We start from the raw sequence: 14,825 nt of genomic DNA, 5'->3' as shown, positions 1-14,825 counted from the left end.
GGGGCTTTAATTTATCCTCCCTTCAAGTGATTCTTTAGCTGCCTGTGTGTGAGTTTTTTCTGGAAACGTGGTACTTAAAATAATTTGAAACCACTGGGTGTGCATACACGATGTGATATTGTTGGGGAATACATAGAAATGTGTAATTATGTAGGAGTGCAAACAACATCTTGAACGTGAAGTTGTCTTCCAGCTGAAGCAGATGAGGGTTCAGTGTACGTCAGGGATTTCTTCAGCTCGATCATGCAGGATTTGACGTTTTTTTTGCCCAGAGTGAAGCTTGTGTAGTTGACGTGTTGTGTGTGTCGGTTCTTTGTGAGTCACTGACTTGTAGGAGTTAACCGTCATGCAGCCACTGTCTGCATCGAATAAAGTGTCCGCTCCTTGAAGGCAACGCACTCATATGTGAAGAATCTTTTTATGTAAATAGGAATCCTTTGTGATTCAGATTCATATGAGTGTTGTGCAGTAACCTCCACTGCAAGAAGAACAAGTCTGACAGCAGGTTTGGCTGCTTTTTATTAAGAATAAATGACCCATGCAGTTTATTTTCCCCTTATGTATCTTTACATATCCATGCTACTTTGTGTCAGGTAGAAAATACTGCGAAACAGCAGAGTGTGTGACTATGGATTTCATTTTGCCAAATCATAGATGTGTGTGACATATTTGTGTTTCTGTCAGTGGAAAATATTATCAAATTATTAAGCAATTAATCATAAATCACTCTATCTCTGTGAGGTTCTATTATAGTTTATAATGAATAGACCATTTTTTATTAATGTTCCAACATTTCATGTACAAATATAAGCTTTTCAGCCTCTCTATTGTTACTTTCTGAACGTCAATGCTTGAAAACCTTTGAAGAACAACACAAGTAACCCAAACCCGAGTGTATCTAAAATACATTTTAATCTTGCTGAAATTTGTTTTCACAATATTGTTTACAATATTAATCTGTCTTCATTCTCTCCATCCTCGCTCGGGTCTTCTTTACCGAACTGTACAATCATGTTCATGTAAATTGTTCTACATCAAGGCACAAGACAACAGCCGTTGTGGGGGGGCCTTGGGTAGGCTGATCTTTAATGGCGTCCCTCTGGCACACAGAAAAAACAGGGTACCGTCGAGAGGAGAGGGGTGGGGTGGGGTGGGGGGGAGCATGGATCTCAAATGGGAAACATCGCAAGGAAGAAATGTGCTCTAACGAGGTGAAAGGAGGAAAATAATCAGGTGATAACCACTGCTGTTTTCATTTTATTTTCCAATGATAGTCATGTATAAAAAAAGAGGAACCATAAAGGATGCTTTTTTTACTTCAGGAGTTCATTTGTTCATGTACATAAACTAAAGTGCTTTTTTTCTCTTTTTTTTTTTCTTCTCTTATTTGCCAAAAGCAAAAGATTTCACTAACAGGATGGAGATGGGACGAGAAGTCCAGTGGTGTCTTTTTTCCATAAGAACGTGAGAGTGGATAAAGGGCCAGTTCAGAGTTTATTTTCTGCTCGATTTTGTATTTGTTGGTTTCTGTTCTCAGTTTTTTTTCAACCTCTGAAAGAGAGAAAGACAAAAAGACAGTGTTTAAATTCAAACGACAAATTAACCATTATTATATATATATATATTTACAAATCACAAGTTGATAAGCCCAAAAATTATGTGAATCCATTAATAATTAAAAAAAAGCAAATATTCATGGCTAGAATTTCCAAATTCACAGATGGAGAAATATCTTATTTTGTCATGTCTGTATTTACCATTTCCATGAAGGTTCTTGAGTGCTTACATCTGGACGCTTCTCCTCCGCCTGCCGAAGGCCTTGGCGCCGACGTTGGTGGGGACGAAGTTGCTGTTGCCCATTCCTCCCGACCTGCTGAGGAAGTCGGCCAGGCGATGAGTCACGCAGGTCGCTGTGTTGCAGGCTCGCTTCTGTGCTGTAACGCTGCTTCAGGAGAGCAAACAAGGTATTAATGTCAAGATCAGACTGACATTCATATACAGATCTACACACACACACACACACACACACACACACACATATACACACACTTTCATGAACATTATCTTCACAGAACAGAAAAAAAACACATTTTAAGACATCAGACATTAAAGGTTTTGCATATTTTCAGTTTGTTTTTCTTACCTTTGCACTTGATGAGAGCTTCAGAGAACATGTCAGGGCTCTATTAGTTGTTCTAAAACCCTATTTATGTCCATTTTATCCCCATGTTGACCCACTGCCTGTGTTAAAGCACCCCTAAGAATGAAAATCAGCTAAGGCTTCCTGGTAGAAAAATACGTTTATTGAACAACAAACATGGTGGTCGCATGAGTGGATCATTTATTAATGGTTTAATTAAGTGATCTCTTTCAACTCCTAGATATCAGGGGGCTTTTGAATTGCCATCGAATGACTCCACGCACAGTACACAAAGATGGACATCTGAACCGGCTCCTGAATTACATTTATGAAAACTAATTCTGATTGTCTGAAATGACGGGGACAAATCATTCTCTGCCCAAAAACAAATAGAAAAAAAGGAAGGGGGGGGTTGCAGTTAAAGGACATATTCTTCTCATATCAACCAAGCAGGTAAAATCAACATGCACTTGCCAGTCCAAAAACTGAGAGGGAAGAAACGGGAAAGAGAAGGTGGAAGAGGGGGAAGAAAAAGAAAGAGGAGGGAGGAGGAGGAGATGCGGTGAAGGTAAAAGTAGGAGGAGGGGGTTAGATGCTGTCAAATGTCTCGCCGTAGCTTGCATAGCTGTCGCTCGCAGGCGCACTGCGCTTCTTGCCGGGCGTCCCTGCTCCGACGTTCGTGCGAGGGAACGTCTGCAACTTGTGCAGCTCCTGAGACAGTTTGCCCAACACGCAGGTGCTGAGGTTGGAGCAGCGCTTGGTTAGGGGCCTGTCCATGCTGTCGGGGAGGGGACACACAAAGACACATGCAGAGAACAGGCTCATAGATTCGGGACAAACATGCAAGGTAACACTTCCTTTACCTCTGTCTTTCTGTTTATCATCCACCTCCACACCGTTTCTCACACATGCATTTCTCCCTCATGCCATCAGAGGTATCGAAAAATAAATAAAATAAAAATGCATTTCCCCGAACCAGCACCATGCTTCTATCCCCCTTCGCATCATTCAAAGAACTTGTCATTCATCCCCTCATGCACAGGAACCTCCATCCCCCCGCCCCCACCCGCAGTCAATCCCCTCTTGTCACATCGTTTACACCCACAGAACAAACAGAAACCAGTCACTTCCTACTGTCATGCAACTGCACTTAATTGACATCATGCACACTTATTCGTTCCGTTAGGCATACACTGCTCACATGCCCGGCAGGCAGGCTGGAAATAGTCCCTTCAAACAAAGTTAAATCAAACTTATCCATGCAGGAGCAGGGTCATGACAGAGAATAGGGATTTTCCTTAGTATCAGCATCTATTCTTGGAAATGATTTGTTGTTCCCTCTCTTCCATTCTAGTTGATAAGTACATACCTCTATGCCTGATTGAAGTGGCGCCACTAAAAAGACGCAACCTCAGTTAAACCAGAAAACAGTACAGTTCCTGAATAAAGTCCAGCACGGCAGCCCAAAAAAAAACGAGCTGTGAGTTTTACCCTTTTATTTCAGCCAAAGAAGTTAGGTTACCTTTCTATTATTTCTAGCCTCCGGCGGCTGATTCTGTGCACGGAGAGAAGACTCCATTACAAGGGGTTCAAATGAAGAAGAGTCATCCGTACCTGTTTCCTTCAGTCGCCTGCTGCTCCAGCTCCTCCGCTGTCATCTGCACAAACTCCTTCACGATGGCGTTGAGTAACCTTCGCGCCTCGTAGTCCGTGAGCGTGACACGGTCTGATATGGACTCTAAACCCGGTCTGTGCAGCGGGAGGGAGGGATGGCGGGAAAAAGGGGGAGGTTTAGGGGTCAGAGGGGTTGGGGGAGGACAGGCATTGAGATCAGTATTAAATCCTTTGCTAGAATTATCACCTGCAGTTAAATGGAGGGAGGGAGGAGAGGAGGGTGATGTGCAAGTGGGTGTGAGGGTGGGGTGGGGTGCCGGTGGACTGCACTGGCTGGATGGATAGGACGGGTCAGGGGGGGGGGGTTGGCTGGGACGTCACCAACTCTGAGGGGGATGACGTCTGAGTTGGAGGGCCCCCAGCCAAGGAGGGGAAACAATCTGCAGAAAGTGCCCCATCGGAGGGAGAGGGGCTGATGAGCAGCTGGCGTTAGATTTATTACTAAATCGATAGCTTCATAGGAGCAGAATGAGGAGGGGCTGGGATAGAGCTTCTTATAAATACATAGGCCGTATTTATCTCCGCATGAAGTCAATTATACTTTTTGTCCTTCATCTTTTTTGACTTTTTCGATTCTATTTTTTCGATTTTATTTATTCAAACAATTCAACTGAGATGAGAGTCATCCGGTCAGATTACAGGCATAACAGGATATACAAACTCTAAACTGGAAAATCATACTTATGAGATTTACATTTTTTTTACAAACGTATATGATGTACAAAGAAACTGAGCCTTGAATTTAGTATAATGAATGATTTAAGATTAGAACACACAGGCTATACTTAATGTGTGTGTGTGCGTGCATATTATTTCTCATTGTAATACCTGCTGTAGATATTGTATGCATTATGAATGTGTTCGCACCTCTTTCTGTCAATCTGTCCCTCACATTCAATCAAAGACAAGTGCTTCCCCAGTTCTTTAGATTTTTCTAGCAGCACTGAAAATAGTTGGGGTTTTTAAAAAAAGAAAGAAAACTCTCAGAAATATAATATAAATTAAAAAAAAACCTCTCCAATCCCTCCTTTGTAATTGTAAGAGATTCAGGATTTTACATCTAGTCTACATATCCATGCATTTCTCGTCGCAGTACAAAAGGCTGTGTGTAAGAATGTGAAGTGTGACATGGGAATGTGGAGCGTCTCTCACCTGGCAGGGGCGGCTTGTGAGCAGTACATCTGGCAAATGACCAGGGCGTAGGCAACAAGGAAAGCAGAGATCTTCAACATAACCATGGTCCCCTACACAGTGAGAAAGACATGCCCGTCAGCCGCTTATGTTAACACTCCACACCACTGAAGTTCTCAAGTCACCTTAAAGACACACGACACGTCAAATATACACATGCAAGTGGCTCATCCTCTTTTCGGAAAAGAAGTTTTGCAACGAGAAAGCAAAGAAAAAGCTCTCTGTCACTCAGCTCAGCTCTACCCACATCTCAGCTTGCTACTTTTTTAGCCTTGGTCTCCTGCTGAACCTCCTGACTTTTACTTTAAACTCCCGTCAGACCTGAGCCGGATAACAGTGCCCCCTGCTCTTCTTCTGCAAAACGCACTGTTCCTCCAAAAGGCTCCAGGCACAAGCACAGGACAGGTAGTTCTCTCATGCTGTACGCCTCAGTACTCAGACATGTCTGCGGGTGGGAGGAAGTGTGTATGGGTGTGTGTGTGTGTGTGTGTTTGTTGGGGTAGGTGGTGGGTCCTGACTGTGTGATGCATGTAGCACTTGCTCTAGCGCTAGAAGAGGAGGGGTGAAAGGGAGAGAAAGGGATGGGGGGGAGACTCCAAGCTCGCCAACTCCCTGAGGGACCAGTGCATTAGTGTAATGAGCTGCCAGCACTCTCTCTCTCTCTCTCCCTCCCTCTCTCTCTCTCCCTCCCTTACTCACACACACACACACACACACACAAACCTGGTCACCTCCATCTCCTCCATCCCATCTCCTCCATCTCATCTCATTCTTCATTTCAGCTTCTTCTCATTTTGGATCCTGCTCTCTCTTTCATCCCCTTTCTTTCCCTCTGTATCTCCCTCTTTCTCAGCCATTGGGCTTCCTCTCTTGGTGCAGACTTGACCCTCACAAAGTGGCTGCTGGTGTTACTGGTGACCCTAGTGGCCACGCTCCAATCTCATTACCAACACAGTCACGTCACCGCGGTAACGCAGCGACTCTGTGGCCATATCTCTTCGGATTCTCACACACATGCAAAGAGTCAAACAGTCCATCCCGACACTTTGCCAAACCCAGTATAAAAAGTCAACACTTACCTTCAGCGATAATCACCCAGCAAAAAATAAATAAATAAATAAATAAATCTATGTGTCTCTATGCAAAACACAATAAGTTGACTTTCTCTCAACTTGCAGAACAACTCTGGATTCTGTTGCATGCAGCGCCAACGCACCAGCCTATATATCCCACCACTTGGATTTGTGCATTGACTGTGTAGGTGTTTAATTATCCGCCGGCAGCCAATCGCGTCGCACTGATGCCACGGTGAACCAATGGGACGCCTTCTCCTCAGTCTTGGCTCACTATAAGGGATATGGGCTCTGCGCTGACGTCATTCCTCAGTCACTAAGTGCTCCATTCACAAAATCCACCAGTCATTTTGACCATTTCCTATCCCCCCTAATTTGCATTGATGTCATTAATTAAGTAGGAGGCAAAGGAGACTGGTGGCTGTGGAGAAGCATCACCAGCAATAAATATATATTTTTTAAAACCTTCCAAAAATGTTACCATCGCATGCTGCACCTCAAATGCCAAATCGATAAGGTCCCCACCCCAACCCCCCCCAACCCCCACCACCACCCTCCCAGCTAAGCACTTGCAGGCGGGGCCATCTGCTGGGGAGGGAAGTATACTACACAGTGACGCACGCCCCGGCTCTTCATTCATATAATGCTATTTGGATGGCACCAACTCCAGCACGACACCCACTTTGCCTCAGCTCAGTATAGACCATCCACAATCCGCTTATGTAATCCGCTTGTTATTGATTTAAATTTGCAGCAATACGATGTGATTCACTGCACACATTGAACTTCTGGCACTCCACATATGAGTCAACTCTTAAATTACTTTCAAAACTACACGGCACTGAGCAGTTTTCATCTTCTCCAGCTCACATTGTCTTTTGTTCATTACAGCTTGCAATAAAACTCGAGACAACTACGGCAGGCTCCTCCCGCCCCACCACAGTGAAACATCAAACCATATTAAGTTAATAAAGTGATACCACAGTCGGTCCAGTAAATGATCACTGCTGCCTGCCTCCACCCACACACCGAGTAAACAAGTTGTCCTCAGCAAGGATCAATCGATGACAGCCTCTGACAAGAGCCGTTTCTCAAAAGCAATTACACAACTGTTTGTGGTGCACCATCGTCTCAATTCCATTCCTTATCATTAGTGTGCAGGACGCCGTGTGTGCGTGTACATATGAACCAAGCCCTGTGTGCACATAGACGAGTATGTGTGAGTGTGTTTGTGTCTATATGTGTGCACTCAAAGTCTCTGCGCGCTGCACAAAATGAATGGATGTACAGGAGCTGTATGTGTGTATGTGCGTATGTGTATGTGTAAGATTACATGTCAGAGTAAAAGAAGGGGAGGGGTTGCCTGTCCTTGTCTGCGTCATAGAGGAACCCCATTAGACAGGATGAGCCTTTTAGTGCTATTGAGCCACAAGGCTTACCCATGTCAGACATTAAATCACTGCTGAACAGACAGCTGCTGGGTCTCCAGCCAATCTGCATACCTACAGCACTTCTCCACCTGCATATGTGCAGCCAAACTTATTCTGGACAGCTGGAAACATAGACCACAGACATGTTATTGAATCAGATCTTTCTCTAAACTTCTCATTCCAGCTTCAGCTGCTTCAAATTCCATCCAAAACGTTAAGCTTTGTTTTCAGTGGTCAACCAGCAGGTGATGGAAAACTATAGATGAATAGAGAGAAATTGCTTTCATGCATTCCTCCATGCTTTATTCGTTTCTTTTAAAAAACAAGGTATTTTTAGTCCTTCAAGCTCAAGCCTCAAGTAAAACACTCAAAGTGTCTTTTGCGTCAAAGCTGCTAAAATTGCTGGTTTATAAAATCCATTCTTTGATTTTCACAGAATAAGCAGAGGAAAGTGTTTCTCCTGCCTCTCTTGTCTCATGCCTACATTTCTTCAAAGCTCCTTCTGTATTTAACTACAGGATTAAGAAACAATGTTATAAGCTCTTGTAGAAGTCATAAGTCTGTAAGACATCAAACGTATTTTACGAAAAACATATTTTATTTGCAATGTCAAGAAGAAAAACTATACTACCCACCATTCTCAGGTGTAATAGCTACAGTGGTGATTGGAGCTCGCTGTTACCATGGAAATGTTTACCACAACCGTAAAAATCATGCCGGGTATGATCAGAATAGAACAACCAGGATTTTCTTTCTAACATGTTTAGAAATGAGAAAAATAGTCCAAAGGGTGAAAATCACTTCAAATCAAAACAATTTATGAAGTTGTTATAAAGGCATCATACGCAAGGGATCACTCTTAAAATAATTATACAGTCCTGCACCTTTGCCTTTTCTTTTTGCTCCAAATTAAATGTTTCATGGTCAAGATTTATCTCGTAGCCGGTCGGCCTGGTCGGTTCCAGGTTTCAAACTCTTTTTACAAGGACATTCTGAAACATCAATAGAGAAAACCAATGGGAAATTCACTAGAACTCGAGCCGTCACTGTTACGTTGAGGAGTTCTGTTTGAACTTCAGCAGAGGTTTTTCCGTCTGGTCTTTAAAAATCAATCGGACGAAGAGAATGTGGTGCGGCTGGGTCATGGTTTAACTAAAGATGAAGTTGTCTATCCTGGTGCCATTTATTCATTTTGAGCCGATAGTGTGTGTGTTGAACGTCATCTCTGTGTGTGTATGTTGTATTCCTGTGTGTGGGTGAGTGTATTTAAACTGTGCATACATGCTACAATACATGAGCTCATTTTGGTCAGTGGGGGTGTTCCTTTAAGGTCATCTACATCACACTCCCCCCAGGGAGCTGCCCAGGCCACCCTGACTCCTCCAAAGTTTTTCCCTCAGCTCCTGAAAAAACTTTGGAGAGCCGAGTCGATAGTGTAACCTTTGAAGCCCAGCCGCCCCCCCACCTGAGATCAACATGCCCACTGTAGTGTAAGTTATTAGTGGGGACACAATGACGACCATGTCTGCTGCTGCTGTTGCTGCCGCTGCTGCCATTACTGGATGCACGCAAACGTTGTCATCTCAATGGCTCAGCTCTACTGGGCCAATCAAGTGTCTCATGTGTAAATGTGTTGCTGACACATATGAATGGTGTTATTGACTCTGCTGGAGGTGTAAGACTGCTGTGTTACATGTCAGCATAATAAACGAGTTCATTAAAGAGGTGGGATATAGGTATGTTTCATGTCATGCACACACACATGCACATTAATCACACACACAAAGGCACCAGCTCATGAGTTTGAATGCTTTGCCACTGTGTCAGTGGCTGTTAGAGTTGTAACAATAATCGTTACGTTTTCAAAATACTCTTTATTTGCTGGCTCCAGCTTATTCCTGGTATTATACTGTATGTAACCATAACTGTCTTGGATGATTTGAACACTTGCATGAAAAATGTTATAAGTTCCGGGTATGCATCTCCGGCTACTGAAAAACCATTCAGATGTTTTTATTAAAAATGATTAGAATAAAATAAAAAGGTAGCTAAAAAGTGTTATAATGGAGTTAAAAATTATGTCTTTTCTACTTTGCTATCCTGTTAAATCTATGGGGTTAATCCCAGAACAGCTAGCAAGAGCAGGCTACACTTTGAAAATATGCATCCGATACATCCCACCACTTCCATTGGCCCTCTCATCAAATTTGAAAGAAGTGATTGGTCGTATTAGCACTTTGTTTTCAGACAACTTTATTTATTGATGGCTGTCTGGAAGAAGATTTCAACAGATAAGATAAAAATTCCCATTAAAGGAAGGGTTTCACATTAATGGCATCAAGACCCAGGTTGGGGACCATAGCTCTCACATGCTTCAGCTCCAGAACATAGTAACGTAGTGGTGACCATATAAATATTATGTGGCTTCAAAAGAACCTGCCAAACAATCACAATCACGTAATGGAAAAGTGACCCAGAGTCCACAAAACATGCTGTGTTTGTTCACGGGACACGCCTCAGTATTTATCTGCTAACAGCTGCTCTTATTGCTCTCTCCACCTACCAAAAACAATTAGATTGATATTGGATCATCAATGCTCAGGTGATAATGTTGTTTTCTGTCAATAACTTAAATCAACCGATTAAAACCCAACTAATACACGTGTTTTTGATTCTTCAAGAGGGAAGAAGAATTTACAAGCTTTGGTCTTAGGATAATTCTATATAAACTTTCTGTATATAACATGCTGCCCACAGACAAATGGCAGCTGTTCACATCAGATCTCTGGGGCTTGATGAAGGACTTTGTAGGAATAGCAGGAAATCACTAAGTAGCCAATTGACATGGCTGATTGATCTTAATACTGTTAAGGATGTATCTTGTTGTCACACTGATTATTCTCCATGTTACTTACTTGCTTGGTAACTGCTTATGTTATTATTCCTATAACAAGCCCATTTAAAAATATATTTATGAATTAAAAACATAATAATCTGTTTTTATACCCTCTGTGTCAACTACAGTTGTAATTGCCACTCTCATCTCATATTAGTAGTAGTAATTGTTGTGTTTCATTTGTAAATGGTAAATACATACAACTCTGTTTTCATATCAGTGTTTCAGCTGCATTTATTAATGTCGTTATTCATTAGTAGTGGAACACACACATGTATACTTTTTATGCAAAATCAAAAGGAAATAATAAGTTATACAATTTATCTGTAATTATTTCACAAATTTCCGAATTTACAGTTAATAATTACTACAGGCAGGATATGACTGCTCGTTGCCGCTCCATAGCCATGTTGTCCTTGCCTATGCAAGCAGCTTATTGCGAACCATAGTAACGTTTTATAATTTGGTACCCTCTAGTGGCCATAGTAAATATGACCGAAGCAAAGAGCAATGTCAAACAGAGAAAAGTAACGGAGAAGCTGGAACCAGACAATATGTAGATTTCCATAATTATACTTTAAAATGGCTAAAACAATAAATTATCAAAAGATATTACCGCAGATTCGTTTTCTGCCTCTGTCTGATGTATTACTCGACCAGCTCCAGTCAATCAGCATGTCAATCTAAAATGACAGGACAACTGAGACATTATAGACACAAGTGAAGGACAAGAACAAGTGAAAGGAAGATCCCATCTAATAAGATGTGAATGTAACCAGTATTGTAATGTCATACTTTTCCATGTACAGAAACCACAAATCACCATTGGAAGGACAGAGAATGTTGTTAGGGTCAGAGCTGGGTGATATGATCTATGAATTGTACTGCTCACCAATGGGCACCTCCCAGTTAGTGAAGGCCAGGCTCATCCTGATAAATCACTTCCTGCAGAGAAAGGAAGGCGAAACAGCACTTAAGTCATTATCCAACCGCTGCCTCCTGTAATGGCTCTCAATCTCCAAATCTAATCAGTGGCTTGCCACCACAAAAGAGGCTCGCCACCTGATTAAATACAAGTTCAAGTGGTGGAACTGGTGTCACTTTGTGGTTTTACATTGAGGGTCAAGTGACTGTATTCAGACATGAGGGATGATGTGTTCACTGGGATTAGTAGGAGCAGGCGGGAGTGGAGGAAACGTACCTCAAAGCAGGTGTTAGACTCTTTTGTCCGTCTAACCAACAGAGCAAGTGGGTGAGCAGAAGGTTCATGCTAACATTTCGGGAGGTCATCAGTTAAGGAAGCATGTAAAATGTCAAGCAGCGTTTTCAAGCGTTTTCCGTTGTTTATCCCCCAGACATTAGGGAGATTACATTCAATCGCGTTGAAACCTTAAAGCATCAATCAGCAGCCTTCAGCGGCCTCCTGGCTCTGACATCACTTTCTGAACGACCAGGCTCGCGTGTATCTCCTCCACATTCATTCAAGAAAAAGTAGCAGACAAGAAAAAGAGACCTCTCAACAATCGATAGCTATACACTAAGGAGGGTTTGTGCTTCCGAAAAGGCTCTGTTAGGAGTTCTATTTATCATGATTACATAAGAATGAATGAAGTGACCTGACTAGTAATTGGGTTTGAGTTGAGGAGCTTGACTCTGCGGAACATTAAAATAATCGTTCAATCATTCACTCACATTTTAATCCGCTCACTTCTTCTAATAGAATTAAAATACTTATTGTCTACAGTTGTAGACATGAAACACAAACTCTGTACAGAACCTTACAGATGAATGCAGAAGCTTTTACCTCACCTCAGTTTTGCATTTTGGTGCTCCAGCATACTTAACTAAATAACTGACCATTTCCCAAACCCCTCTCCAATTAGAGCTGTATTCAGACCTGCACTGAACTCTGGAAAATCTCCTGAAATTAACCTGAATGTGAGAACGTTACTTTCAGAGTCAGTTGCTGTGGACATTCTTCAGAGTTAGGCCCCTTGGTAAAAACTTTTCTCAAGTTCATGTCTCACAATGGTTATGAACAGAAGGCATGGTGAATTTTTTTGAAGCAGTGTTCATTGAGCTTTATATGAAAAGACATACATGATAAAACTGAGTGCTTCACTTGTACATAGGTGCATGAGAACATATAATATAGTCCTTAAATACATTTTTATGTCAGATTTCATTTCTCAGCTTTAAAGAAAGTTGCTGGCTAGATAATATACTTTTGTATAACTGTCGAAAATATAAAAACATCTCTGATGGTAAATCTACAGTTCTCGTTTTAAACTGCATAAGTTACAAGAACAGAACGCTTGGCATAGCAACAGTTATTAAGTAATTACGTGCTGGGCTCAGCGAACAGTCATCTGAACTACTATGCCCTCTACCAGAGTCCAGCTGAAATTAAAACGATTATCAGAATCATGATGAACAACTTGTAAATCAATATTTCAGGACATTACTCATCCACACTAACAACTGCCCTTCTAGGATAACAATCATTTTGTGTGGTGATGCCATTATTTTGCCGGAATAACTGTGATGCACCTTAAGAAAACCATAGAGTGACTCAGGCTGCTGCCCTGTCAAAAGCTGGGCAGAGGCAAGCGGCTCCTCTGAAGTATCTTAAGGAAACTTGGCTCTCATCTTTGGAGTCATTTCAGATTCAATCACACTTGATCAACTTGGACCACGTCCCGTGGTATTTATAGAAAGTTAAACGTTATGCGGTTATAAAGCCTGGCCTATGTCCAAGAAACTGCCATCATTTCTGCCTCTGCAGCAAAGCTGAGAGTTGGACATTTCTGCTCCAAGTGAGGCTCAAAGATGCTCAAGGTGCAACTGAGAAGGAAAGTCTTAATTAATGGGATCTAATATGTATCTGTGTAGGATTAATTATTTCATTCTTTTATTCATTTTCTAACAGTGGCTTTCAGCCAAAGTCTTCATCGTCATTTATTTTCTTTATTTTTTGGAGTGCACTGAGTCCTACACTGAGTTTTTCTTCTTTTCTTTTACAGAGGCTTTTTTGGTGGCATGTCCTGTCATTATTTCTGTCTTTGTCATGGTTCTTGTTCCTCCTGCTGCCTTGGACAAGCTTTACTTGTGTCTCACGAAAGAGCACTCATCATCCTTTGGGAGCTTGTTCTCACTTTCAAATTGGGAAATATCTCAAATTGAGATCCATCAAATTCCTGACCCCTGATCCTCTTCTATCCCTGGTTATGTCACCCTCGTTTACGTAATTGAGTCTACCAGTTAATGGTTCAGCTGGCATGGCAATGAAATTAATATGGTGTGTTCATCCATTGCATTTTTTTTATGCTCACCACAAATGGGACAGTGTTTCCAATCAGTCAAATGCTCTTCACTCGTAAAAGGCCATTACTGCGACTTGATGGATCCTGAAGCACAAGAGGCCATTAAAGGGATTTAATGAATAGATTATGATCATCCAGGTGTCTTCCGAACAACACTTGATCACACACACCCACCAAACTTTGCCACCAAGTTGTCTCGTGGCTATTAGATGCTCTAAGCCATGCCAACTTCACTTCACCAGTTGAAAGGTTTATGTATGAAAATACATTTTTGCAACATGTTTTCCTGTAATGAAAGTTGAAAATATAAAAACCGAAAATATGCCCATACTTTAGTATTCATAGGATTTCCTGAACAGCCGAGTCCAAGAGTCAAATTCCATAAATATCAAACTGAGCTAACCTTTTGCAATGAAGCAGAACTCGTCTGTGCCGACTGCTCGCTGGTCTCCTACAACTCTGGAGTATTGATTGACAGGTCTCCCTGTCCTCATTTAGTGTCATGTTTGCTCCGCTGTAACCAATGATACGTACTTAATGTCAAGATAAATCCTCCCATTCAACATGATCACAGAGCAATTCCTCTCACAAATAAGTCAATATCTTTTATAGCCGCCTGTAATCAGTTGAATCGGTCATGCATGCACTGACTAACCATGAGCTGTCATATACATTAAGCACACAAAGGTCACATCGCATGACATTAAAGGGGAGTAAAGTTCAGAAACAAAGAACTATACAGTTAAGATTCCATAACAGCAGTCTTTACTAGGGTTGGGTACCGAGAACCGGTTCCAATATGGAACCGGTTCCAATACAACCGATACCTACCCGGACCGAAATGCAACGGAGATTTCGGTGCCTCATTTCGGTACCTGAGCCAATCAAAGCCTGAGGTCTCCGCTCGTCCCGCCTCCTCACACTTCCGCTCCTTCCTTCACGGATGTCGGCCGCGGCTGCCGGTGGACAGACTCTTGTCTCCGCGCTGCCCGCGCCCCGCGTGCGTCAGGGCTTCCGTGCAGGTGGTGGGGGGGGAGGATCTCCTCGCGGGACCTCTCCCCTCCGCCGGGCGCATTTCCTCCTTGGCGGTGCGCCGTG

At 42.3% G+C, this 14,825-nt stretch overlaps 1 protein-coding gene across 1 annotated transcript; it reads right to left on the bottom strand.

Moving 5' to 3' along the window:
* Window positions 1-1,782: 1,782 nt before the first annotated feature.
* Window positions 1,783-5,052, bottom strand: LOC133009560 (calcitonin gene-related peptide-like). Its single transcript, XM_061077082.1, has 3 exons — window positions 4,967-5,052; window positions 3,755-3,889; window positions 1,783-1,945 (listed from the first exon to the last, which is right to left on the bottom strand). Exons 1-3 carry the CDS (start codon window positions 5,050-5,052, stop codon window positions 1,783-1,785), a joined length of 384 nt encoding a protein of 127 aa, XP_060933065.1.
* Between the last annotated feature and the right edge of the window lie 9,773 nt (window positions 5,053-14,825).

This window comes from Limanda limanda, chromosome 8 (assembly GCF_963576545.1).
Source record: "Limanda limanda chromosome 8, fLimLim1.1, whole genome shotgun sequence".
Classification (NCBI taxonomy): Eukaryota; Metazoa; Chordata; class Actinopteri; order Pleuronectiformes; family Pleuronectidae; genus Limanda; species Limanda limanda.
The sequence above is the reverse complement of the archived record's forward strand: the minus strand, read 5'-3'. Positions and strand labels throughout refer to the sequence as shown.

Excerpts from the sequence above, each read along its gene's own strand:
- LOC133009560 (XM_061077082.1), bottom strand. The coding sequence starts at position 5,052 with ATGGTTATGTTGAAGATCTCTGCTTTCCTTGTTGCCTACGCCCTGGTC. Across the intron at positions 3,890-4,966 it reads TCACAAGCCGCCCCTGCCAG|ACCGGGTTTAGAGTCCATAT; the intron begins GTGAGAGACGCT and ends CCCGCTGCACAG. Across the intron at positions 1,946-3,754 it reads CAGGCGACTGAAGGAAACAG|CAGCGTTACAGCACAGAAGC; the intron begins GTACGGATGACT and ends GCTCTCCTGAAG.